This window comes from Triticum urartu, chromosome 5A (assembly GCF_056163025.1).
Source record: "Triticum urartu cultivar PI428250 chromosome 5A, HENAU_Tu73, whole genome shotgun sequence".
Taxonomy (NCBI): Eukaryota; Viridiplantae; Streptophyta; class Magnoliopsida; order Poales; family Poaceae; genus Triticum; species Triticum urartu.
In genome coordinates this window covers 449,880,609-449,907,972 of record NC_141877.1, presented here as the reverse complement: position 1 = coordinate 449,907,972, position 27,364 = coordinate 449,880,609, and the positions used below count along the sequence as shown (strand labels likewise).

General features: G+C 46.7%; 5 protein-coding genes and 2 pseudogenes across 5 annotated transcripts; 3 read left to right on the top strand and 4 right to left on the bottom strand.

Annotated features, from left to right (window-relative positions):
- Window positions 1–709: 709 nt before the first annotated feature.
- LOC125509607 (uncharacterized) lies at window positions 710–3,068 on the bottom strand. The gene is made up of 6 exons (XM_048674614.2): window positions 2,877–3,068; window positions 2,703–2,762; window positions 2,492–2,605; window positions 2,305–2,375; window positions 1,708–1,901; window positions 710–1,077 (listed from the first exon to the last, which is right to left on the bottom strand). Exons 1-6 carry the CDS (start codon window positions 2,933–2,935, stop codon window positions 964–966), a joined length of 612 nt encoding a protein of 203 aa, XP_048530571.2. The 5' UTR covers window positions 2,936–3,068; the 3' UTR covers window positions 710–963.
- A 2,075-nt stretch (window positions 3,069–5,143) lies between these two features.
- On the bottom strand, window positions 5,144–6,936 carry LOC147971862 (uncharacterized). Its single transcript, XM_087526387.1, has 2 exons — window positions 5,529–6,936; window positions 5,144–5,455 (listed from the first exon to the last, which is right to left on the bottom strand). The coding sequence occupies exons 1-2, from the start codon at window positions 6,746–6,748 to the stop codon at window positions 5,272–5,274; spliced, it is 1,404 nt and encodes a 467-aa protein (XP_087382513.1). The 5' UTR covers window positions 6,749–6,936; the 3' UTR covers window positions 5,144–5,271.
- Window positions 6,937–9,067: 2,131 nt separating this feature from the next.
- Window positions 9,068–9,591, top strand: LOC125534053 (uncharacterized; annotated as a pseudogene).
- A 2,022-nt stretch (window positions 9,592–11,613) lies between these two features.
- On the top strand, window positions 11,614–13,373 carry LOC125509605 (uncharacterized). Its single transcript, XM_048674611.2, has one exon. The coding sequence runs from the start codon at window positions 11,803–11,805 to the stop codon at window positions 12,865–12,867; it is 1,065 nt and encodes a 354-aa protein (XP_048530568.1). The 5' UTR covers window positions 11,614–11,802; the 3' UTR covers window positions 12,868–13,373.
- Window positions 13,374–17,911: 4,538 nt separating this feature from the next.
- On the bottom strand, window positions 17,912–18,262 carry LOC147971861 (uncharacterized). Its single transcript, XM_087524156.1, has one exon. It carries the CDS (start codon window positions 18,260–18,262, stop codon window positions 17,912–17,914), a length of 351 nt encoding a protein of 116 aa, XP_087380282.1.
- A 2,912-nt stretch (window positions 18,263–21,174) lies between these two features.
- Window positions 21,175–23,529, bottom strand: LOC125509606 (transcription factor bHLH94). The gene is made up of 3 exons (XM_048674612.2): window positions 22,460–23,529; window positions 21,912–22,361; window positions 21,175–21,435 (listed from the first exon to the last, which is right to left on the bottom strand). The coding sequence occupies exons 1-3, from the start codon at window positions 22,940–22,942 to the stop codon at window positions 21,331–21,333; spliced, it is 1,038 nt and encodes a 345-aa protein (XP_048530569.2). The 5' UTR covers window positions 22,943–23,529; the 3' UTR covers window positions 21,175–21,330.
- Window positions 23,530–25,662: 2,133 nt separating this feature from the next.
- Window positions 25,663–26,388, top strand: LOC147971860 (uncharacterized; annotated as a pseudogene).
- The last annotated feature ends 976 nt before the right edge of the window (window positions 26,389–27,364 follow it).

The following is a 27,364-nucleotide window of genomic DNA, read 5'->3' as shown; positions in this document are numbered from 1 at the left end:
ATGTTCGCCTTGAAAAAAAATGCCCTAGCACATCGTCTGCTTTCTAGTAGGTTGGGATTAATTAGACCTAATACAAAAATCTAATACGGAATGCATTGAAGAGGCTGACGTCAGGTAGGCACTTTTGACAAAGAGCAAGCGAGCTCGGGTACTCTTTGGAGTTTCCGGTCCTATGACCTTCTTTGGTTTGGAGGAATTTCATAGGAATATTACAGAGTAGGATTCTTATAGAAATTATTTTCAGAGTCCTTTGGTTCATAGGAACGAGTTCCATTCCTATATAGGATTTCTTTCTATCCTTCACATTTTATAGAAAAATAAACATGAGCCTAGATTCAATGAAATTTTTTCTATGATGCGAATCAAATGTCATCTGTTTTTTAGTCCTACTCATAGATACATGTCATTTCATTTTTCAAAAAAAATCTACTTTTATGATAATCATATCCTATGAATCAAAGAAGGCCTAAGGCTGCTAGTAGTAATAAGAAGGGTGGACATTCGTTTGGCCAGCGGTCTGAAGCCAACCAACAAGGCACGGGCCTACTTAGCGCAGAGGTCTGCGATACAATTACCATCCCTCGGAACACTGCGCCTGAGTAGGTGCACCTGCCATACAATTATGATGTATGCCCTCAGCGTACTCTATAGAATACAGTACTACTCAGTACTAGCTAGGCACGTAACCGCAGAATGTACTGGGTGGAAATACAGTGCAACACACATACACATCCATTCTTCAGATGCAGTGTTCTTAATATTATCATGATCACAAGGTGCTTCAGATCCGGGCACCAAGCACACCACCACCATTTCTTACTGTAACCATGGGGTCCTTCTAGTTCATAGGGCACAACGAACATATTTACAAGTTGGCACTTAGAAAGAAGGAAAGAAAAAACAGCAATATATGTACAACAGGGGACACTTTGGGCCGTGTTTTCCTCCAATTCATGTGAACGGTCATTTCTCGGCGTCTGATCCAGCGTGGGATGCTGGGTTTGGCTTGAACTCCTCCTCGAGGTTTTCGATGACAGGCTCCACCGCGGCGTCGATCTTGTCGCTGAGCGCTTCAATCTGCAACGACTAGACGGTCAGCAGGGAAATTTCCTAATGCATAGTACTAGGGACGGTAGAGAAGAAACCGTCTTTAACAGGATGGAAGGATAGCATATGCATTGATCTCGAATCAAGATGCAATGCGTGCCATACCATTCAATTTTAGCTATTCTAAAATAAATTCAATTTTCCTTGTATGACTGCAGAAAGTTTGAAATTTGAGCTATCAAAAGCGTGTTCGGAGAGAAACTGAGAAACCATAGAAACAGTCTATATATGTACTACCAAGTAAAGTAAGCACATGCTTTCCCCATCCCAAAGTCTTCCAATTCTTTTGTTTGCAGTAGCAGCATGACCGCAGATATGTTATTGAATATTTCGTTGATTCCTTGCAAGCAACAGCTAACTTAACGAATAATCTGAATTGGTCAGAAATTGCTCTTGCATAGTTGTACATATTATTCCTAGCAGTAACTTTCACTAACATTTAATGTTCACACATGTAGGATGTATACTTGTTTATTATCCCTAAAATGTATATACAACGTAAGCAATTATATCATGTATACTTGTTTATTATCTTAAAAATGTGTATATAATGTAAGCAAGAACATCATCAAGCAGGAACATGAATAAGTCACCACGAACCTTCTTAATCATGACTTCAGCCTTGTGTGCATCCTTATCGACTTCCTCCGCAATGTACTCAAGCTCCTCGGCCAACTTGTGCAGGGACCCATCCTCCGGTAGGGAATTGGCCACATTAGCAGCGAACTTCTCCGTCACCTCGGAGGCCCGCTCCAAAACGTCCAAAGCAGTTTCCACGTTTTCGATCGCCTTGTCTAATATTACAAATCAATGATTTCAGCAAGAGCTTGATTTCAAATGTCAATGCCCAAAAAAAAACTATTCCTGAAGTCATGGGACTTTGCAAGGTTAATTCCAGGACTCTGAAAGTCTGAACCTTCTGTCGACTGAAGAATATGACTTTGCAGGATAAATATCAGGTGTGGTCTAGCTTAGAACCCTAGCTACTTTGCAGAATTAGTTCGATCCCAAGAACTTGCATCCGGATTGGTGAGTTGGTGTCTGAAATCCATCCCTCTTTCAGTGCCTATCTATCGTTCTTGTGTTGCGAATATCTGAGGTTCTGTTCTAAGCTGTCTGCAGGATTGGTAGCTGTATTGTGTGGATCAAAATCGAGACGAAATCGTAGTATTGGAGTGTGTGTGTGTGTGTATGTACCTTCCATCTGCCTGGCCCTCTTGTAGAACGGCACGGCCGTGTAGACTACGCCTCCGAGCACCATCTGCACCCTGCGAAAAAGAGCATGAGAGAAGGGGATGGTCAGTCGCGAACTCGCGATTCATCCCACAGGAGCCGCACAGATTACAGAGGTACAGTATGTGGCACTGAGCCCGTAAATCCCCACCAGATAGGTAACATCGGCAGCGGCGAGAAGCCGAGGCGTCGGCGGCCCGCGGCGTCGACGGCGGCCGCGGCCTGGTCCGCCGGAACCACATCAGACTTCCCGAGGAAAACCCACCTATCAACAGAGATCAAAACCAAAATTTACACAAAATCCACGGGTTGACTTGGCCCAGCGCACAAAATACCCGAAGTCTTGATAGGAGTAGACGTACCCGGAGTCGATATCGCTCGGATCCGCAGCAGAGTCGCAGGCAGATGGCTTCTCGCTGGTGCTGCACCGGAGGAGGAACGTCGCACGAATCAGGAAAAAAGGGGCATCAAATTGCATCCCCCAATCAACCATGAATTGAGAAGAAACAGAGGGAAAAAATAAGGTGGCCGTATACCGTGGGTCTTCCTGGGCGGGCAGGGCGGCGGCGGTAGGCGGCACGGCGAGCGTCGCCATGGATTTTGGAGGGTCGATTCGAAGAGCAGAAGCTATGAGTGGACGGAGGGGAAGAAAGAAAGGAAGCAGGAGACGATTTGCGCGTGAGAAATGTAGGAGTAGTGTGGTGTGGTTGGTAGCAGTGCTTAATCATGCGAGGGTCCGAGTCAGCATTAAATTGCTAGCGCAAAATCTGTACGATCTATGTACGACAAGACTCATCTGGGTGTGATGGGCCCAGACCTCAGGAAACGGGCCTGTCGCTTATCGTACACATCGTATGATAAAATTGATCGTATGTGAGGCAGTTTCGATTGCAGTGTGAGTAGAAACAAATCTTATCTGTTTTTGACGCGAAAACAAATCTTATCTACTACGTACACGTGTGTTGGGATTAGTTCTACTTCTACAGTGAGTTTCTGCAAAATAATGCAAAAGTGCCCAAGAAAACAGTAAATTAGCAAGAAAAGTAGAAAAATGTTCAAAATAATCTGAGTTGTTTGTGACAAACATTGACGAGTGTTTCGACTGCGTGTAAAGTTTTGTGAAGAAAAAACATTTGTAATGCTAGAGACAAAGAAAAACATATGCTTAAAAAATACTACTACTATTTTTGAAAGCATTTTAAGCACTGGCTTTTTTCCATGGACCTTTGCGAATGTCATTCTATCATAAACTCTTGTTTGCCGGCAAGAAAACAGTTTTTGTTTTTAAAAACAATAGTTTCTACATTTTCTGTTCATCTGGGTGCATGGACCCGGGAGTAGAATGACACTTTCGGTATAACGCGCGCTTGTGCTAAGCTCAGGTATCCATGTTGCTCGGATATGGCGATGTTTCTTTTACGTAGTTATCTTATTGAAGACATTGTTTGGATATGCCTAGTCTAATTCTTCAAGTGAAAACCAACGGTCGTGCTTGAGCGTTGTTCCCTTTCTGAATGCGTTGTTGTTAAAGAATCTCGTTGTCCATGTGATGTCAAGAGATGGTTGTTGCGGGTATGGTTATTGTTGTAGTTTGTCGATCACGGATCTGACCGCTTGGAGTTTTTTTTTCTCGTCTTATATAACTTTGCTATTTGGTGTCGTGTTGTTGTGTGTGTGCACGTGTTGGTGTTGGTTGTGTGCATCTTACCTATGCAGAGGCCGGATGTGTGTTCATTGTGTCTGTATCCTCTTGATACTCCATTACAAGCTAATAAAATTCACCCTTTATCAAAAAAAAGTATCCATGAGAAAATACGCATTGAAGGAAAAAACCAGGGGAAAAGGAGCAGTTCCTGGCTCCCAAAAAAAATCAGCTACCGGTATTTTTTTATAGATATCAAAAATATTATTTATAACATGTTCAGATAACTATGAAGATGTATAAACTTGAAGCAAGCGTTGTCTACTATACCAAGTTAACATGAAAACTCATGGGTAAAATTAAGGTCTCTAGAAATGACTATGGAATCCACTTCCAAGTGTATTGCTTCTAGGACAACATCCACTCCAATGAGCACATCCAAATGTATATGCCCTTTCCTACTTGTTACTTCAAAGTATCACATCATCTATGGTCATAAACTGTGGCAACCAATCTTATCTTAATTAACAAACTTGCTCAGTTCATTTCTTCCCACGAAAATAAAAATTCCATAACATTCCAGCTGCGACATACAAAGATATACTGATTTGTGCGAGGGCAGGCCAGTAAGAGATCTCCTTCAATGAATTGCTAACTAAAGAGTATAAATAAGGCACCTCCAATACTCTGTAATTACAATAAACCTTAAACTGCAGCAAACCATCTTGGAGCTTTGGATTGAACCTGGAAAAACAGAAAAGAGCAGTATTTCGTATCAAATTCGCAGGTTATGAAACACATACAAATTCCAAAATCATTTGTGGTTTGGCAGAAACAGGATTTAGGTCAAGCCTATCATAAATTAATTACTCATGAAATAGCCCAGTAGGTTCTCTTGTTTGCCGGACTCTGAAGCTTCTTATAAGTTCTTCAAGTCAAGTTGATTCAGAGATGCGTAAGTAGAAATGTAAAAACATTCTATGATAGATTTCTTCTACACAAAGGGGACGGTATAGACATATAGAAGAGCTAAGGCAAGCGTGCAATGACAAACGGCATGGATAATCTTATTTCAAAGAACAGGTAGATGGATAATCTTGCAGTGATATCATCAGCACAACATTGTTCTAATAGGGGAACCCCCATCTACCTGACCAAAAATAATAATATTAAGCAGCCCCATGATTCTTTCACCACTTCTCTGTGGAGAAATGAATTTGCAGATCCTAACGGGCGGTTGGTGCTTTGTTTGCCCTTAACTCTTGCCATGGTCTCTTCCCTCAGCGGTGCTAAGCACAGAGGCGCTGGTTCTTCTTCACAACAGCACGCACACGCTTGGTCTTACGAGCCTTTTTGCCAAAGCCCCCTAAATACGGGAACCTGATATCAGATTCGTGTGCGTGTATTTTCTCTCGCAGATCACTCAGATATGAAGGAATGGCAGCATATGCATGAAGCATCAGCCCCCTTGTCCTACAGCAAGAAAGAAAGATAACATTAGGCAATCATGTTGCACAGTGGAAGTTAGGGTACCGGTGATACTTACCATTGAAGATTATGACAATATGTCATAAGATGATCTGGAAGCGTGAAAGGCCGCACGGATGGACGAACCATCTTATTCGAATAATGCACCTTTGTGTACATTGTTGTGTGCTCAGAAGAACCACTGCCTAGAGAATGCAACACAACGGGATCCTTGTTTGATACATATGAGTAAACAGAGTTGCCGCTGATGCAAGGGAGGTTCATGGTGGAGATCGACAGGCAGCGGTCTTTCCCTAGGAACAAGGCCTCATCACCAAGGCTGTTCACCGGAATGAGATCCCCACCATGCACGTTCACCTGAAATAGCGTGACGGTGAAGTATCGCCACCACTCCATCTCAGCGCAAATGTCATAACCCATTCGATGATGTTGCACGGCTAGAAGCATGCGTCCCCCGGACTCCACGAGGAAGTAGGAGGATCTGAATATGTCAACCAACTCACGCGGGACATGAGCGACAACTGCCCCACGTGGATTTGGAGGGTAGAGCTGAACGAGCTGCCCTGATGCCGGTATGGTGCCGTACAGCCGGCCTTGGAAGGGCAGGGTGTTGTGGAGCATGATGTCTCGATGGATCACCACCCAGCTAGGGTGGCCTTGGCGCGCACAGATAACCATCTCTGCGCTGGTTAACCATGCCACAACGGCGATGGATGTGTCGGCGCGGCAGACAGCGGCGCTCAGCAGTGATGTGAAATTGTTGATCTCGGTGTGGAATATGGTGGCGAGGGGAGGGAGCTCGACGATGACACGCGTGAAGGGGTGGAGCACGCGCACCACGGAGCTGTCCTTGTCCAGCGTGATGATGAGGCCGTCGGTGATGCCGACAATCTTTTGGCGGTGGAGCTCCGGCAGGCGGACGGCGAGGCGCTGGCCGGTGGATGTGTGGAAGAAGGTGATCTTGCACGCGGCTGTCACCGGCACCCCGTCGCCGTCACAGAGCGCGACCCATCCGCGCGGGCTGAAGCGCTTGTCCAGCAGGGTCGCGTCTCGTGGGCTGGCCGTTGAGGATCGCCACGGCGAGCACACGGCGCGGAACCTGATGTATTCTGTCACGTCCTCTGCGAGCAGCCGCAGGGAGATGAGGTCGGCGATGTCCCAGGGCAGGGACGCCCAGCCGCTTGTCGGGATGGAGGTCGCCCGCCGCTTGCAGCTGCCGGCGGGAAGCATGCAACAGGATCCCCTTTTACGGTTATCTCCTAACCGCGCCATTGACATCGCCAGTGGGAAGAACTGCCGCCGAGATATAAGGAGGCGGACACAAACTCCAGGCGATTCCACTTCTTCGATCGTATATATGGCGCTACGAAATCGGAATTAATCTGTGTTCGTTTCTGGCTCCAACTCGGATACTTCAATGGAAGAGGCGAGTCTGAACAGGAACGAGGTAAGTGGCAATTTGTGGATTAAGAAGGCTTTTCCCCCAGATATCAGCTTCTTCAGTGGAAAGAAAGAGGAACTAACAAACTAAGGGCCTCTTTGATTTATAGGATTAAAAAAACATAGGAATAGAGAAAACGTAGGATTGGAATGACATGTCCATTAGATCCCTATAGAATTTGAATTTGTTTGATTGTGTCATGAGAAAAACAAAGGGTTTCTTTCAAGAGATTGAAGTGGATGTTAGAATTTCTGTAAAATATAGTATAAATGAATTCTTAGGAAAAAAAATCCTACACGATTCAATCCTACGAATCAAACGATTAATATAAAAAAAATTCCTAAGGATTCTAATCCTTTAAAAATCCTATAAAAATCCTTTGAATTAAAGAGACCCTAAACAGAGAGAACATACTCTTCTTTAGTTTGAATAGATGATGATGAATTGGAAGCTCCTCTGGATCTTCCATCTGGCCTTTCATCAGTGAAACAATGAGTCTGTCAAGTTTAGTGAATGTCAAACTAAAGAGTGTACTGTGCTTTTCTTTCCGTTTAGTGAATGTTCTTTAGAGAAGAGAATTGAAACCAATTACTTTTCCCCGTTTCTTTTTCCCCGCATATAAGTTTTATCCGAAGTCAAATTTCATCAAATTTGACCAAATTATAGAAAAAAGTATGAGGCGTGCAATGTGCTACACGTCGGCCATTTGATATTTTAAAAAGATCGTCCGCGTCGCGAGTCATCCTATGTATGATGCTCATCATGTGATCATTGTTCCCTCATTGCAACAAGAACCTTGTCGACGTGGCACGGCATCAGTACGGCGGCGCGGTCAGATGGGGCGGCGCATCATCGCGAGCAGGGGAGCGGAGCTGCGCGTCAACTAGCCGGAGCGGGGATGAGGTGGAGATGTGGCGGTGTGGTTGCTCGTGGCGCTCGTCTCCTGAAACTTCAGCTCACCAACTTTTACGAGAAGACTATTTTCTCGTAAGGGTGTGTCTACGTCTCAGTCGACTAAAATTTAACCAAGTCTGTCAAGTGACATTACATACAAGAGAGAAAAAGAAAACACTGATTTTTTTTAACAGATCTCAATGTAAGATCTCATAGATATAATATCGACTAAAACTTAACGAAGTACTTGACTGGGACTTAGACTAGCCACAATGGAGTAACATATACTAGTAACATACACATATCCCTAGACTATATTACTATATAGTACAACCTTCCGTTCTTCCCTTGTTTATTGTATGACACATTATCAAAAATCCTAGTATGTGGCAAAGTCTATCAATAACTATTTTACAACCATTGGAGATGTCTTGGGATGTGTTAAATTACTACCTAAGCTAGCCTTAGACTAGTCACAATGGGAGTAACTTAACTACTCCCTCCTTCCATCTATATAGGGACTAATACGTTTTTCGAGGCTAACTTTGACCAAATGTTAGAGCAATAATATATGACATGCAACTTACACAAAGCACATTGTCAAATTCGTACGTGAAAGGAGTTTTCAATGATATAATTTTCACATTATGCATGTCATGTATTATTAATCTTGTTAATAATCAAAGGATGTCTTGAAAAACGCATTAGGCCCTATATAGATGGAAGGAGGGAGTAGTAACATCACACATTTCAATATAAGATTGCTTATGTGGCAGCTAATTAATGAGGAGAGAGGGGTTTGTGGTAACTTAGCTAGTTACTGTAACATCACACATTTCAAAGCATAATGAGTCTATAGCCCAAGACTAGTCACAATAAGAGGGTGTTTGGATCACTAGTGACTAGAGACTAGAGACTAGTAGTAGTCACTTTTAGTCAGTAAACCTCCAAACACCCCTGACTAATGGGTGACTAAAACTAGTTTAGTCCCTAGTCACCCCACCCCTAACTAAAAGTGACTAAAGTCTCTCCTCTAATTAATTGGCGGGCCCATCCTGTTGCGGGCGACGCATCTGCCGCCCCATCCCCTTCGCACGCAGGCAGGGGGCAGCCGCTCCCCTTTCCACTCCGCCGCTTCCCTTTCCACCGCCGCCGCCGCACTCCGCCGCGCCGCTCCCGCGTCCGTACTCCCGCCGTGCCCGCAGCGCTCCGCCGCGTCGCGCCCGCAGCACTCCGCCGCGCCGCGCTCCCGCGTCCGTACCATGGACGGCGATGGCGAACTCCCCTTCGATTTCTTCTCGCAGACGGCGTCTTCCGGTGCTGCGGTGCACCACATCGACGAGGACAGGTGGGGGATGACGCCCCCTCATCTCCGGGGATCCGCCGGCCGCGGCTTGGTGGCAGGGGGGCTCGAGCGCGGCTCGGTGGCAGGGGGGCTTGGCCGCGGCTCGGTGGCCGGGGGGCTCCGCACTCCCATCGGGTTGGAGAACATCGACCTCAACGGCAACTCCGCCGTTGCCGCCTCCTACCCCAACATGGGCATGTACACGCACCTTTTTCATCCCGGGAGTGCGGCCGGCCATGGTGTGCCCCTCCAGCGGACCAGATCGGATGGCGTGGCGCAGCGGCAGGGTCGTCCACCTCGCCAAGGTCTCCCCCCAGTGAGGGCCCCAGATCGTCGTGCCAAGCAGGTCGTCGCGACGTCGGGACGAGGTGGTGCTGGTTCAAGTCGCTCAGGCAGCAGCAGGCAGCGGCAGGCAGCACCGATCATGGTAGAAGATGTTGAGGAAGAAGATGAACCAGCTGAAGAAGATGTTCAGGCAGAGGAAGACGACAGCATGCTGAACCAGCATATCCAGGTACAATATTTGTCCAATTGTTGTGTTTGCTTGAATGAATGTATGTTAAGTGGAAAGTAGAAAGTAGAAACTACAGCTTGTTAAGTGGAAAGTAGAAAGTAGAAAGGAGCACTTCAATTATACTCATTCTAGACTACGCAATGTCATTGAGCGTTATTTTGGAGTCTTGAAAAATAAGTGGAGGATTCTTTTCGAAGTACCAAGTTATCCTCTACGCAAGCAAACAAAAATTATTGTGGCATGCATGGCCTTGCACAATTTTATTCGTGAAAGTCATTTGGCGGACAAGGAATTCGATAGGTGTGACAATGATGAGAGTTATCAACCTCTCCTTGAGGAAACAAGGAGGAGGAGGCGTCGTAACACTAGGGGTGAAGAAATGGAGCTAGATTCAGTGGATATGAATCGAGTGAGAGATACGGTTGCTGATGGTTTGTTCAACAGGCGTTGAGAAATTTCTGATGTTATTTATTTCGTTTCCAACATGTAACGTTATGGGACAATTTTAGTTTTCTTATGTGTGGACAGTTTTGATTTCCTTATGGGACAATTTCGTGAGGGATAGTCTGGTGCTTGTGTTGCTTGCGTGAGGAGAGAAAAAAAGGTATTGAGAGCTGCCGGCGTGAGGAAGAAAAGGAACAGGACTTTGCTGCTTTCCTTCCTTGCGCGGGAGTATAGCGGTAGTTGCTGTTGCACAAGGGAGAGAAGAGAGAGAAATGGAAGGGAGAGAGAAGAATTTAATACTGAGACATTTAATGCTGACTAGTAGTAGTCACCTTCCAAACAGGGCCTGACTAAAAACTTTTAGTCTGACTACTACTAGTCACATGACTAGAGAGTATCCAAACACCTTCTAAGAGTAACTTAACTAGTAACATCACACATTTCAATACAAGATTGCTTATGTGGCAGCTAATTAATAAGGAGAGAGGGGTTTGTGGTAACCTAGATAGTTACTGTAACATCACACATTTCAAGACATAATGAGTCTATAGCCTAATAAATAAACTCTTTCATGATACTCCCTCAGTCACGGTTTAGAAAGCGCGTTTGGAAATTCTCTGGGACCTAGGTGGTTATCTATTGGTTGTGAGATGTGCTAAAAAATAGCATTCACACTACGCATGCATATAAAAATTTATATCGGAGTACTAATTAGCTACTAGAAATAAATGCAATGTGCCCTAAACCTTGTTTATTGTGGAAATGCACGTAAATTTAACTGTGAGGGAGTACCACTAATATGTTACTACCCACTATGGAGGTAGTAACATAGACTGGTAACATCGACAGGTTACTACTCTATGTTACTCCCCACTGTGAGCAGTCTAATAAATGAACTCTTTCATGATACCACTCATATGTTACTATCCAATATAGAGGTAGTAACCTAGACTAGTAACATCGGCAAATTACTACTCTATGTTACTTCTCCCTATGAGCAGTCTTACAAAATTGCCCCATGTTTGTATTTAGTATCTTGCCACAATAAACATAGCAGTGATCTTCTCCGTTGGGAACCAGCAATACACGGTGAAGCCCGCACCCGGATATAAGCAAATCCATTCGCCTCTCTCGCCGCGAAATCTCGGCCGTTGGGTCACGAATAGACGGTTAGGATACCGCGCCAGGAAGCTGTGACGTGCTACGATTATCGGAGAGCATGGAGTCCAGACGTACATGCACGACCGAGTATTTCTTCCACTTATTTTACAACCGTTCTTGACTTTGCGTACACCAATTCCAACCCCAGTGCTGCGATACGCGCACAAAAGGACCGCGGCGACAAGATCACCCACCACACCGGCACGTGGGCCAGGATCACTCTGTCGGTCTCCACGACCCACCTGTCAGCGACAGACACCGCTTTGTCTCTGTGCGTTCCAAGTGTTCCCACTCGCTGTCTGTGCTCTCCAGCTCCACCCCAAGTTGAACCGGTGCCAAACTTCACCAAACCCAACGACGACCAATCCACTCCACGTCTCCATCTCCACACACACCACTGCCCGCCCGCCCGCGCACGCGGGCCATTCCATTCATCTCCCCCGCCCCGCCGATGCGCGCCGCCGATCCCGCGCAGCAGCAGCAGCCGCCGCAGCCCCCGATCGATCCGCGCTCCGCGGTAGCCTAGCCTAGCCATGTCCCCCCACACGTCGTGGAGCCCCCCGCTCCCGGGCGTCGTCACGCTCAACTGCACGGACAGCGCGTACGAGTGCCTCCCGCTCTGCCCCGGCCTCGACTGCCCCGACTACGCCGCGCCCCCGCCGCCGCCGCTCCCGCTCGCCCCGGCCGCCGTCGACCGCCGCCTGCCCGTACGCCTCCTCCTCACCGTCTCCCTCCTCTCCGCCTTCCTCTTCCTCTCGCTCGGGCTCGCCACGCTCCTCCTCTACCGCCGCCGCCGCGCCCTGCGCCGCCGCCGCCGGGCGGCCGCCGCCCAGCTGCCACACGGCGAGGGGTTCGGCGATGGAGGGGACGAGGAGGGAGGCGGAGGCGGAGGGGTGGTGCACCACGTCTGGTACATCCGCACGGTGGGGCTCGACGAGGCCACCATCGCGTCCATAGCCACCAAGGAGTACCGCGGCGTGGGGGCCGGCGGGGACTGCGCGGTGTGCCTCGGTGAGTTCAGCGACGGCGAGCTCGTCCGCCTCCTCCCGCGCTGCTCGCACCCGTTCCACGCGCCCTGCATCGACACCTGGCTCCGCGCCCACGTCAGCTGTCCGATTTGCCGTTCCGTCGTCGTCGTGCCATCCAGCCTCCCGGCTGCGGCGACTGATGCCGAGGCAGAGGGCCGCCAAGTGGAAGAGCACCAGGTGTTTGACGAAATGTCCCCGTCGGAATCACTGCCCGAGGGTTCTGAGGATTCCGATGCCTCGTCGGACACTCAAAGTGAGGACACCCAAGTTGTAGCAGAGGAGAATGGAACTGCGACGCCCAAGCCAATACGGCGCTCAGCCTCCATGGACTCGCCGCTGTTCCTTGTGGTTGTGCCTGAAGGTCAGGGTGGTGCTCTGCAGGCTAATCGCAAATTGCCGAGTGGTCGACAGATGAGCATCTTCAGGGCGAAGGAAAAGGAGGCAGCAGGGACATCTTCATCCTCTTGTCAAACAGGCGGGTTCAAGATTGGCAGGTCCATGTCAAGCAGTGGTCGGGGATTGTTCTTCTCACGGAATGGGCGCTCCACTGGCAACGTGCTGCCACTGTGAGTTGGTGTAATGTTACTGTCAAGAGGATACAGCCTCAGCAAAGCCGGGAGCTGGTAGTGTATCAGTGTCTGTTAATAGAGAGTTTACACGGGATAGCACTGGCTCGGAGAGAAAATCTCATCTGAATTCTGAAATCTGTGAGTTGACCAGAGTAATTATCGCGTGATAAGTATTTCTTGAGTGGATGTGCTCATGTTAACTTGCATGCCCAAGTTTCCTTTACCACAATGTCAACATCAAGCTCTGGTTAAGTGAATTTTGGGGAAGAAGCTGAAGGTTGGCTTGTTCATGTAATATTTATGTTGCAATCTTGCAAAGAGTGGACCACTGCCTGCTTCAATGTATATTGTTTCTAGAAGGGGGTGGTGCAAATGTAAGAATCTGTCCTTTGGGGAGGAGGGGCTGCCCTTATTCAGTCTGTAACAGTGGATATCACTGAGCACATACCAAATAAGACTTTGCACTAGTAACTGAATATCTTAAGAAATAACAACTACTTTGCATCATTGTTATTTGGATGTCTAGTGAACCAATGTAATACCAGCTTTCTGTGCGAGTTCTTGTTGTTGGCAGGATATGCGTGAACTTGAAAACACAATGCTGTTGTTTGCTCCTGTGGTCAAGGAGGAAGGTGCACCAGAATGAGGTACCTGATTTCTCTTGTCAGCCCTTTCTCTTTTATGTGTTGGTATTACTTGTTTTTTGCTCGAACACGTGCCAAAAGGTGTGAAATTATTTATTAGAAGAACAGTTATCATGTTTATGCTATTAGTAGACTGCAAGAGGAAACCATATGAAGCAGCCGTTGCTGATGCTACTGAAATGGCAAGAAATACCTTGAATACATTACTTTGTGGTTTAGGGAAGCAACCCTTGGTGATGCTTTTGGTAGGCATGTATTCAGCATGGAACAGTGGAGATGATCGAGCTCGTATAAAATAAGAACTACGTCCATGTTTATTATTTCCAAAAGGGGATGGTGCGAATGTAACAAAATCAAGAATCTGTAGTTTCGGGAGACTAGCACTTGCTGATGCTTTGGGGGGATCAACAATCTGTAATTTGGGGACCAACACTTGCTGATGCTATAAATAGGCAGTGTTCAGCATGGAACAGTGGAGATGATCGAGCTTGTATAAAATAAGATCACGCCAATGTTTTATTGTTTCCAAAAGGGGACGGTGCTAATGTAATAAAACATTGAATAGATACATTATGGAGGCTAACACCTGCTGACGGTTGGATAAGGGGGGACCAACACTTGCTGATGATATTGGTAGGCATGTGCTTGGCATGGAACAATGTAGATCACCGAGCTCGTATCATACAAGAACCTGCACTAGTAATTAAACATTTGGACATTCGGTAGGCTGTAGGCTTATTTATCATATGGTTGTTTCGGTGTGAACTACTTTTGTGGCAGCATATACATGGACTCGAAAATGCAATACTCCCTCCATCTCTAAATAGATGGCTTATAAATTCAGTTAAAAGTTAACTATTTCTAAGTTTGACCAAATATATGGAATAAACTATTAATAACTACAATATTTAATAAATACACTATGATTCCTCAAAAAAAAACTATGTAATATCTGACGGTGGATATATTGATATTTGATTTGGTATTATTTATACCGGATAGCTGCAGTGGCTCGGAGAGAAAATCTCATTCTCATCTGAAATCTGTGAGTTGACCAGAGTAATTATTGCGTGATAAGTATTTCTTGAGTGGATGTGCTCGTGTTAACTTGCATGCCCAAGTTTCCTTTATTACAATGTCAACTTCAAGCTATGGTCAAGTGAATTTTGGGGAAGAAGCTGAAGGTTGGCTTCTTCATGTAATATTTATGTAGCAACCTTGCAAAGAGTGGACCAGTGCCTGCTTCAATGTTTATTGTTTCCATAAGGGGGTTGTGCAAATGTAAGAATTTGTCCTTTGGGGAGGAGGGGCTGACCTTATTCAGTCTGTAACAGTGGATATCATTGAGCACATACCAAATAAGACCTTGCACTAGTAACTGAGTATCTTAAGAAATAACAACTACTCCCTCCGTGTCAAAATATAAGACGTTTTTGGACACTGATACAGAGGGAGTACTTTGCATCATTGTTATTTGGATGTCTAGTGAATTAATGTATACCAGCTTTTGTGTGCGAGTTCTTCTTGTTGGCAGGATATGCATGAACTTGAAAACACAATGCTGTTGTTTCCTCCTGTGGTTAAGGAGGGAAGGTGCACCAGATTGAGGTACCTAATTTCTCTTGTCAGCCCTTTCACTTTTATGTGTTGATATTGCTTGTTTTTTGCTCAAACACGTGCCAGGAAGTGTGATTGTTTTTTTTTTACTAGAAGAACACCAAGAAATTGGAAAAGCTTACAAGGCGAAACCTCCAAAGCAAGGGAACCAAAATCCTGTGCTAGCCAAGAGCATAAAAGCTAAAAAAAGACATGTTGGTATTTCTTTGAACTTGTGAAAACCTCCGTACAGTTTATGAAGTCTATATGCATTTCAAATATAATGTGTATTGAATACTATTGCAACATTTTGTCCTATTGCTTACGACCATGTTTTTTATTTCCAAAAGGGGATGCTGCAAATGTAATAGTCAAGAGTCGGTAGTTTGGGGAGACCAACACCTGCTGATGCGGGCCTTTGGGGGGGGGGGGGTCAATAATCTGTAGTTTGGGGAAGCAACCCTTGCTGATGCTATTGGTAGGCATATGTTCAGCATGTAACAGTGGAGATGGCCGAGCTCGTATAAAATAAGAACTACGTCCATGTTTATTATTTCCAAAAGGGGATGGTGCGAATGTAATAAAATCAACAATCTGTAGTTTGGGTAGACCAACACTTGCTGATGCTTTGCGGGGATCAACAATCTGTAGTTTGGGGAAGCAACACTTGCCGATGCTATTGGTAGGCATGTGTTCAGCATGGAACAGTGGAGATGATTGAGCTTGTATAAAATAAGACTATGCCAATGTTTTATTATTTCCAAAAGGGGATGGTGCTAATCTAATAAAATCAAGAAACTGTAGCTTGTGGAGACCAACACCTGCTGATGGTTGGATAGGTGGGGGGAGGGGACCAACACTTGCTGATGATATTGGTAGGCATGTGCTTGTCATGGCACAATGTATATCATCGAGCTTGTATCATATAAGAACTTGCACTATAGTAATAAAGCATTTGGACATTCATTAGGCTGTAGGCTTATCTATCATATGGTTGTTTCCGTGTGAACTACTTCCGTTGGCAGCATATACATGAATTTGAAAATGCAATACTCCCTCCAGCCCTAAATAGATGGCATATACTATATTTTCAGTTAAAAAGTCACCTATTTCTAAGTTTGACCAAATATATAGAGGAAACTATTAACAACTACAATATTGAATAGATACATTATGAAGATATATCTAACGGTGGATATATTGATATTGATTTGGTATTTTTTATCTTCATATTTTTGTATATATGCTTGATCAAACTTAGAAAGCATTGAGTTTTTGACTCAGTTTTGTGCCACCTATGTGGGGACGGAAGGAGTACTGTTGTGTGCTCCTGTGGTTAAGGAGGAAAGATTCACCAGATTGAGATACATCACTTCTCTTTTGTGTTGGTATTTCTTTGAACATGTGAAAACTTCTCTATAGTTTACAAAGTTCATGTACATGGTAACATAATGCATATTGGATACTATTAAAACATTTAGGGCCTTTTTGGATAGGGTTGATTTAATCCAAATTAGAACTAAGTAACAACTAACAAAAAATATCTATGCAGTCCACCTCATCTGAAGACCCCCTTGGGCACCTAATAGTAAGCATCCCTAAGATTGGCCATGGTTTAGTCTTTTTAGTTTATGACTAGTTGGGTATGTGCCATTCAATGTTACTTTGATTAAAACTCGAATTTAGTTGCTATTAAATTCATATTTTGCTAAGGTATGGAAAAATAATTCAGAAAGTAATGAATGGACAAAACCATTGACTAGAATTACTGTAAGCTATAATTGAACTTGATGGTTTCATTTCCTTGGCTGAACTAAATTTTGTACTTGTGCCATTTATTTTTCCGTTACAGCCAACTCATGTGTCCCATTTTCTCTAAACAATCCTAATAACGGAAAATGCTAATTAAACTAGTCCCATGCGGCCATGCCCTGCTTCAACTACCAGGGACAATCCCTACTCTGTTATCAAGTTTTTAATGGTTTCTGGAATAAATATGGAAATAAGCAAACATAACATGACCTCCAATTTCTGTTTTTTTTATTACAACCATTTTTGTGCCGATGAAGGTGCTAGGTGCGTGTTTTTTTTCTATATCTATGCTCTTTTTCCTAGCAGTAATCTCTCTCCTGTTGAAGTGGCGTAGCCAGCAATCTGGCAAGGTATGGCTTGTGAAGTACCTTTAATTTGCCATGTATACCTAGTATATATAGTATATATAGTACATCTTTGAAGATTTGAGCTGAGTTGCATATAATAGGTACCTCCGCCACACCTTAAAATAGTTCCTGCCTCCGCCAGGCCTACTGGTCATCGCATTATATGGTAGGTGCACAGTAAGGAACAAGTTTCCACATGCTTAAACGAGTTGAAAACATGCTACTCCCTTCGATCCAAATTAATTAAAGTTGTACTAAAGCTGCGTCAATTAATTTGGATTGGAGGGAGTAATTTTTTCTTGAATTTGGTAGGTAAAATATATTTAGTATCATCTTGATTATGACAAAGCATGAGGCTGCTGCATCAAAAGTCTTTTCTATGTCTTTGCTCTCCAAGCTATATTGCACATTTACACCAGAGAACTCGTGAATATCAATTGTGAAATAAAATGGCCATCTGTTCACCTAAGTATCAGTAACTTTATCGGTTATATAGAACTCAAGAATTCATAATTATCTTCTCGAAATTACACATTTTTTTCTTCGAGAAAACGCAAAGATTTTGCGTTTCATTTCATTGAACAGAAAGAGAGTTTAGCAGTACAGTTCTCCGAGCAGGAGAATTACAGGGACATAGTGTAAGAAATTAGTGGACGTCCCAGGTCCTCGGGAGGATCAGTCCCAGGCCGGTGGCGCCTGCCCTGACCCAGAGCGTCGCCTCATCTTTAATTCTTGCCATGAGCTGGGTAGCGGAGGGTTGCGCGCCGTCGAACACGCAGGCGTTCCGTTCCTTCCAGATCATCCAGGCCGTCAAGTGGATCGCCGATGCAAGCCCTTTCCGCATTCGTTGTGGCGTGGCTTGCTTGGCGTGCCGCCACCAGTCCTTGAAGCAGCTGTCCTGGACCGGGTCGGGCCGCCGACAGGTCAGGTGTAGCCAAGTGAAGGCATCGTGCCAAATTTGCCGCGAGAAGGGGCATGTGACCAGCAGGTGCTTCATCGTTTCCGGCTCCTGGTCGCATAGGATGCAGCGGGAGTGGTGCTGTACCTCAACAATCATACATGTTACCCTGCAAAAAAAAACATTCATACATGTTGTTTGAGAAAGCATGCTAAGCTCTGGTCATCAAACATCTAAGGATATTTTGTAAAAAGAAAACTACAACATTTGAGATTTTACCATGTGCTTCGTTTACTATTAGATCTCATTATACTGAAGCTTCAGTGCTAAATTTTAGAGTTATGATTCACCATTCATGTACCTAAAAATTCCTTTCTTGATAGACGTAGCAAAGCACATCATTGTTGTTTGTTCTGGAGCTAAAGCACAGAGGAAGTTGTCTTGCATGATAAAATATCACACCAACCGACAGTGGATTTTAGATTTTAAGTTGTCTTTTTTTGTGATGCTGCTGCCGGTTCATCTTTTGTTCCCATTGGCAACTTCTGAAAAACTCTGCTTATGCTTTACTTTATGCCCCCTTATTCACCCTCTTTCTCCATCATTGTCTCCCCTTTTCCTATACCTAGTCTCTTTCTTCAAGTGGAATTATTTATTAAGAGCCGAGACAGATGAAATTGCGTATCTGTTAAGTTGTCTATTTGTTGTTTGCTTTTATTTGATGGGGGTCGCAGCTGCTGATCTCCAGTTGTCCACAGGCTACACCTTGGTTGATGGTAACATATGCACTTTTAAACTGTAACATGTGTACAATTCGGTTGGCATGGTTTGTACTTGTAACTTATATTTCATGTTTTTAATTCCATTAGTATTCTTACCTTTCTCTTCCAACATGTTTTCACATGTATGATCCCTTTTCATTACATGGAAGTTGAGATAACAAGGTTTCCATGCGTGTATAACTCAGTACACAGTAGATCTGATAGAGGCAAAGGCACGGAAGCTGTTGTTGCTGTGTATCCTTCTGTGATTTGTGAACACGGCCTTTGCTTCCTCTAGTGATTCCTTTCAGGCTTGAGTTTATTCTCAAAGATTAATGGAGTGGTGGAATATGCAAGTGAAGCATATCTCATCCTATGTCTTAAGGTAAACCACGATCATTCTTGTTTTGATTAGGGGCTCTAGTGATGATGTTGTGAGCTTAGAAGTGTTGGTTAACTGGTAATTATTTATGAGAAGTTTCCAACAGCCTGAAGACATCATTACATGTAGCTGTTTTTCCAATGGTTTTTAGAAGTAAAACCCTTGCATATTTATCTTATGAGTGGTCAGTTTGAAAAGAAAGCCGTATGCTGTACTGGGACTGCTTTGCTAAACTGTCACAGGCTGCTACTTACAGGTGGTCCTAAATTTGGTCAGTCAGGAAGTATTATGTCAGATGACCATATTGGGAATTTATAATCTGCGTATTATTAAATTCACAGTTGATTATGATTTTCCTGATACCGCGTTACAGGTTCTATCAAGGTTAAGCACATAACTGAGAACACTAAGGTTATGAGGCCCTGGAACAGGTCCACACCATCTCTAGCTCCTTTTTACTATAGCTCTTGCAAAGATGTGATCTATGCCATGGCTGTTGAGATTGGTTCTCCACATTCACTACTGCATTAAGCTATGGTTGTTCCACTAACCAATGAATAATTAACAGGAATCCTGCATGTCATGTCTGCTTTTGAGACTGGTTAATTAAGAGCGATTTTTGTCCTGGCGTACAACCTGTTTTGGCATGTTTCAAGCCATGATGCTCTACTTTTTTTGTCCCTGTTGGCTATTGCTACAAGCGGCCTCTAAGCATACGAACAATTCATAATATATCGTCGGTGAATTCGTACGAATATACTACCCTGTTGCCCCCCTTGTCACACGGATCTGTCAGTTTCACGGGCACTCATATAGTCACATGCTTGGGCATACACGTGTACGCATACACTGATGATGCATATCCATGATGATCCATCCACTATTTCCCCCCAGGAAACACGCACAGTAAATAATAATACCACTCCTCATATCAGTCGCACATCTTTTTCCCTGACTCAAACCTTTGGACGGACGGTGTCACCACTGAAGCTGCTGTCTTTCTACATTTTTTTACTCCCAGGCGAGACGGAGACGCCACCCTTTTACCTGGACGGAGTTTACATCGATTGGAGCAGAACATCTCGGGGCCGGAACGCGACACGCTGCATGGGAGCAAAGCTGCGCATGTGCTTTGTCCCGTCGGTCGAATCGGCCGGGTGCGGAGCATCGCTGTTCGCAGAAACGGGGCGGCCTCTGCAGCCCCCGCTCCACTATTCGGTCAATCATGCTTACATGGAAATGGTAAAAGGCTATTCCGGTAAAGCGCCCTGTTCTAGAATCTTTTTCCCTGGGTCAATGGGACGACACGGCACAGGTAAAGCGTCCTGCGTTTTGGAGCTCCTCTCTTCTGCTTGTCTTGGCATCCATCGATTGGCTTTGCAGTACTGCATGCCTGCCTGGCCTGTGTTCGTGTCCCTGTGCTACGCTGCTTTCTCTAAAAGGCTCTGCCTTCTTTACAGAAACGGACTTGTCATTACTATGGCACGCTGAAGACATGAAAAATACTCCTAGACTACTCCAGTATCCAGGAGTATAACCGATTAAGGATGTAATCAATCGTGCTACTCGTTTGGAACTAAAAGGGAGATGGTGTCTGTTGGTGTTTTGGCAGGGAATGGCGCTTCACGGGGGGAACAGGATGCACCGAGGAGGTTGAGGAACAGCAGCGGACAACAGTGCCCGATCCTATGGAGCACGGTAGGCCACAGGGAATGCCATATGTCATGTCTGCCATGCATGGAATTGTTCTCTGCCTTCAACTTTCAAGCGGTTTGGAAGCATTGCATTGCATTGCAATATTGCATGCCCCCCATTTTGAACAGAAGAAGCAACACATGCCTAGCTACTCTACATGGAACATCTCTACCGATGCACATTATGAACAAATTCATTATTTTTCATCCATGGATTCAGCACTAAGCATTGCATTGCAGAGATGGACTTTATTGGTTTGCACACGAGTCGCCTAACTTGCTAGAATAAACTAATGTTGCGCATTGCATAATGTGAGGTGAGATGCTGCCCTAAGCCGCCGCAGTAAGCTCTTGCTCTTCCTGGATCTTTTCGACGATCTGATGGGCCGCGGTGGCGATCTCGTCCACGGAGGTAAGTTGGCAATCGTCCTCCACCTGCAAATATTTCCAGCATCAGATTACGCCTAGGGCTAAATTAGCTTGAATGATGCACTTCAGTGATTTTGTATTTTTTTTAGGAAGGAATCACAAAGGCTATTGTTACTAGGCCTAGGGTTATAACCCCGACTCACATCGTACGATCTCATCAGTAATTTAAGTTACTACTAAGACAGCGATTCCAACTGGAAACACGCCGGACGTTTTAGCTAGGTTTGCTGAGGTCCATTAGAGTAAACAGCTGGGAGAATTTGGAGGCGTTTGCTGTCGAGGACAACGCAAAATACAAAAAGCACGGAAACCTAGGCACCAGCTTGTTTCAGGCTGAAGCGGTATGATATTGCTAACCAGATATAGAGGCACTGCTGCCGTAAACCCCCTTGGACTGAGGGCCATATGCATGCATATCACAAAAGCCGGAGTTGTTTACTTGTACGGGCAGAACGTGTAGCTAGGCGTGCTACGTAACGTACCTTGAGGCTGAGCGAGTAGAGCACCATGTGGCCGGCGCTGCTCATGTTGAGGTGCAGCACCGTGAGCCGGTGGCCCTGCAGCCCCACCAGCAGCCGCAGCAGCTGCCTCGGCCGCCGCCGGGACAGCATCCGCAGGTTCGCGTGGCTCTCCACCATCGTCACCTCCACGTCCGCCACCGCCGACGGCTTTGATCCCGACGCCTCCGCCTCGGCGCAGCCGTCGGCGCCCTCGTCGTTGTTCGCCGGAGGTGCTGGTGCCGGTGCCGGGGTGGCGCTCATCGAGTACTGCGGGAAGGTGAAGAAGTTGGCGAACGGCGGTGGCGGCGCTTCCCCGCCGTCGACGGCGGCCGCGCGTTCCCGGGCCTGCCTGTGCGTCTCCAGCGTCTGGAGCAACTGCTCCAGCTCCTTGACGAAGTTGATCGCACCTCCGACGATGGACGCCTGATCACCCTACGTAGTACGCAGCAATAGCATACACTTCAGTGTCAACTACTCCTTAAACAACCGAGGAAAGGGGTCGAGGAGGTCAATGGCGGCTGTTAACGTACCCTTTGCGCGTAGGAGGGCGGCATGAGGGAGCGGAGCGCGGCGAGGTACTCGTTCATCTGCTTGCGGCGGTTGCGCTCGACGGCAATGTGGGTCATCCGCTGGCTCTCCACCTCCTCCGAGTTCTTGGCCATCCTCGTCCGCCGCCGCTTCCTCCGCCCCGTCGCCGCCGCCGCCACGGGCGCAGCATCATCCTGACCCACGCCGGCCGCGCTCATCTCGCCGCGACCTCCGGACTCCTCCTGCGGAGCGGCAGTGGCGGCGACGGCGGAGATGTCCAGCTCCTGGAACGCAGCTTGAGGCAGCAGCATCGACGAGCACGCCGCCGCGACGGCGGCGTCCCAGTCCCCGCCGTCCAAGCCCGCCAGCCCTTCGCCGCCGCCGAACAGACCATTCCAAGCTCCCCCCGCCCCCGCCCCCGCCATGGCGCAGCGACCGAAGAGACCAGCAGCAGCGCGGGAGAGCACCGCGGCCTCCAATGCCATGCCTTGTCTACCTCCGGTGGATCTCTCCCCCAACTCCCAGTGACCAAAGGGCGCGAGCTGGCTAGGTCTTCTCCATGGCAAGTTGGCGACGGTTGGTGGCCGGGGATGGAGACGGACACGTGAAGCGAAGGGAGCTAGCTAGCCAGCCAGCGCTCCTGTGAGTGAGTGAATGATGCTGCGTGTGTGCTCGGGAAACGGAGTGGGACTGGGGGAGGCGTGTTGCGGTGAGCCGGTGGCGAGGGTGCTATATAGGATGATTTTTGATTGATGGGAGGGCTTGGAAGGTTGCGGATTTGCGTGTGATTAGGCCATGATTTGGTCGGAGTCGGAGTGGGTCGTACTACTGCCTCGTCGCCGGAAAGCTCATCATGGCCTCGTGGGAAAGAGCATACGGAGAAAGTCTCGACTTTCCAGTGTTGGAATTTGTTGATCTCGGCTCGTGAAGAGAAAAGGGGGGAGCCGAAACCTCGTTCTACGTGCCATGATCGGGGCAACGAATGTAACTTCGGCTTTGGCATGGTTTCCTTGGCACCACCCGTATAAACGTGTGTCTGGCTTGTGCTGAGGTGATGACCTCAACATTCCCCAAACCCTTCCTCCTGCCGATTCCAGCGAGGTGCCGAGGAAAACGAGGATCGACGCCATCGCCGGCCACCGCGAGGCAATGCCGGCGGTTTTTGTCTAAAAAAAAACAACAGGCTCTACCTTTTCTCTCTTTCTTTTTGTTTTTCATTCAATCCGTTTAGCCATCTTGTATATCTTTGCCCTTTACCAGCGTGATCCTTGATGTATGTGCGTTGATATTGGTTTTGTGTATCCCAATCGTGTAGATGCCGGCCGGTTGTGTACTGTTTATATTTCCTTACTAGTACTTTATAAGCAATTAAAAGCGTTGTTTATTCAAAAAAATGGGTAGTGTCCGCCCCTCTCCCCTAATGCTGATGTTCTAATCACAAAACCCAGGAGTTACTTGACATTCAGTACATGTTTATAAGTTTCTTAGCCAGCAAAAGTGAAGATGCACATAATGCAACAGAAACGTTAAAAAAGAGAGGAAAGTACATGCACATAATGCAGTAGAAACATTCAAAATAAAGTAGGAAAGTACATTGGAGAAAACTGTTATTACAACATTAGAAAATAAAAACGCTAGTTAGCAAAGTTTAAGAACAATTTTACTTAGCTTTAAAACAGAAAAAGGTTTTTTGAGGGAAATGCCATCATGGCGGTTTATATTTCATGAGCAAAAAAGGCTACATCTTCTGACAAAATGTCTAACAAAAAACCCGGAGGCTCGGACTGCCATACAATGGTTCGCGAGTCCTCCGACATAGTAGCCAACATATCAGCCGCCATATTGGCTTCCCTAGGGCAGTGTTGAAAACTAACTGAAGCAAAATTACGACAAATAAAAGCGCACTCCTCATAAATAGCTGAACAACTGAATCTTTTATATAACACATGCATGCCTCTTGCATGGTTAAAAAAACTAAGGAGACTTTTTTTTAAGTAAAACATCCTCTTTATTTATTAGAAATAATGGTACATCGTCTATAGGATTTACAATATCATTGATAGGTTCCTCGAACCAATCCCTTCTCTTAAAATTTTTAGCTAATCTAGCAATTTCATGAGCTACTTTATTTGCCTTTCTATTACAATGTTCAAATCTAATTGACGGGAAATCACAAGCCATAAAATAACAATCATCAAACACAGGAGCCGCCGCTCCCGATGAATGTCCTCTATTCTTCATTGTGTCAATTACTTCCATATTGTCGGAGTTAACAACAATATGGTTGCTTCCTGCCTTTTGTGCAAGTAATATGCCAAATCGTAGTGCCATGGCTTCTGCTGTTAAAACATCTGCACACCAATTCTCTCTAACAATGAATCTTCATTTGTCATCTCTAAGTACAGCTCCTGTTGTGCCTCTAAGCATGCCTTGGTCGAAAGGAGACTTGTATTAATAAAATAAGCTTACATTGCAATAAAGATGATGTTAGAGAAGCTCTAGCAAAGTCGCTATGTTGGCGGTCTCCATTTGCATATGGAGCACGCTCCATATGGGTATGGAGGTTGTTGAGGTGATGTGCAAAGTCACAGTCTCCATAATAACCACCTTCGTATCGTGGGACCCACTTGTCAGTGGGACATATTTGTTTTCTTAATCTACAATACACATATAATTAGTTACACCAACGGCATTCAGTTAACCCGAGCACAGGGTGAGGGCTAGGATGACTACAAGCACGGCAGCAAGGGCGAGGATGATTCCGATGGGATGCCAGTTCTGGGGGCGATTTCGGCGGCGGCGACACGTTTCTAGCGGCAATTTCAGCTTTGGGTGCTGATTGCGTGGACGGTGACTCCATTCCGAGGGCCATGAATCCATGTTCCACATGGATTCTTTGCTTCTCACAGTTTCAAGCACAACGACGATTTCACTCCACACACATCACATCTCGCCATCGAGTTATCGTTTTCTTCCCACCTAATTGTATAGATTATGCTAACCATTTTGAGGAGACATACGATAATCCTTGCGAAAATCCTTATGTCTACCAAAATGGTTGATGTAATTATTCCAACGCTTCTCCTCCTCCGATCCGCTCCTCCTTTTAGAACAATACCAGTCCGCCGAAGGTGATAGTGGACGTTGTGAGCAGCGGGAAAGGAAATGGATGTTGTGGGCAGCAAGAAGGGAGTGAAGGTTGTCCTTTTAGAGCATCTACAGTCGGGTGCCCCAAACCATCCTCAAACGCTCGGGCGTCTTGTATGATCACTGACCAGTCATGAAAATCTGACCCAGACGGCCGCCTCAAATGCCCGGACTGACCGGCAGGCCAAAGTCGGCTATTTAAGCCGGCCGGCATCCCACCCACCTCCTTCCTCTCTGCGCCGCCACCCGAGCCCGTCCGGTTCCTCTCCCCCGCTCTCCCACTCTCTCTGGCATTGCCATGGTCAGACGACTGATCACCACGTACACTATGCTCACGCCGGAGTGCCGGAGGCAGATTGCTGAGGAGATCCAGGCAAGGCATGCCGCCCAAATTGCTATCGGGCTGCCTCCGGACTCGCCAGAGCTGGAGGAGGAGGGAGAGCCGCTGCCGGAGCCGATGGAGGTGGCGGGTCCGGAGGAGGATGAGGCGAAGCAGCCAGCCCGCTGGGGGGGGGGGGAGGGGTCACCATGGCGGAGGCAGAGGTGGAGTTCGCCGTCGCCCAAGCCGCGGAGATGGTGGAGCAGCGGGCCATCCTGTAGTCTATCCAGGATGATGCCTATGTGGAGGCCAACCGGCAGTTCCTCCGGCAGGAGCAGGCGACGTCCGACGCGCTCTTCGCCGAACTCGACGCGAAGATAGAGGAGGAGGAGGCCGGAGCTGCAGCTGCCGCCCATGTACCCGGAGCCGGGCACGGAGATTGTCGACATCTTCGGCGAGGAGTAGCTACGTAGTACGTAGGTTTTTAAGTTTGCATGTTTTTGTATGGATTTAAGAATTTAATATGAGATGTCTAGATATAGTTGTGTTGATTTGAGTAGTGCCCGGTCATTATCTATAGACGCGTTCGGCGCCGTCCGCAAGCGTTCAAAGGATCATATTTGTCATATCAGCTGTACTAGATGCTCTTATAGCCGTGGAGAAGAGAAAAGTTGGCGGCAAAATTGCCACGGCCAGCACGGGAAGTTGAGGAGGGAGGTGAAATTTCCTCCCGTGCGAGCAGTCGGCGAATGACGCACGTTCCAAACCAACACTCACAACCTTCAAAATAAATCATGGCGACTTGGAGCCTTATGGTGACTCTGCTAGTTTCACTTTTACGCCGGATTGTATTTGCTTCGATATTTTTCTGGACAGCAAGTCCTAGGAGTGAACCCTACGGGGAAAGAATTTTGAGGTGGATTTGATTTGGCGCCATCGATTCAGCCTTTTGCTGCTTGTCAGTGCAGGTGCAGCCCGCTACCTATAGCTCGCGCAGTAGCGCCACTGCTCGAGCGGTGCCGGTGCATGCAGAGAAAGTCGGAACGCATAGACTGGTCGACGGCCCGACGCCACGATCGAGAGAGGTCCTGCGGCAGCCCCGGCCCGGCAGGCGAGCGAAGCAGTGTCGCTCTGTTGCGCGCAGCGAGTCGACGATCAGTGGGAGCTCTCGCTCGCTCGCTCGGCCTGCCTGCCTGCGCACGCCTGCCATGGTGGCTGGCTGATGCCGATCACGCCACTGTTTCCTCCCCCTGCCGCGCATATGGCTCCCCTGCCACTGCCACCCTCCCTCGGCCATTCTCCAAAACAACGCATGTACTCGATGACTGATCGACGCACGCAGAGTTTGCAGGTCGCAGCAGCGGCGGCAGCGGCAGTATAGTACGTAGCAGCTAGCCAGGGCATCGTTGCGTCCCGGAAGCTACTGATCATGGGCACTGCA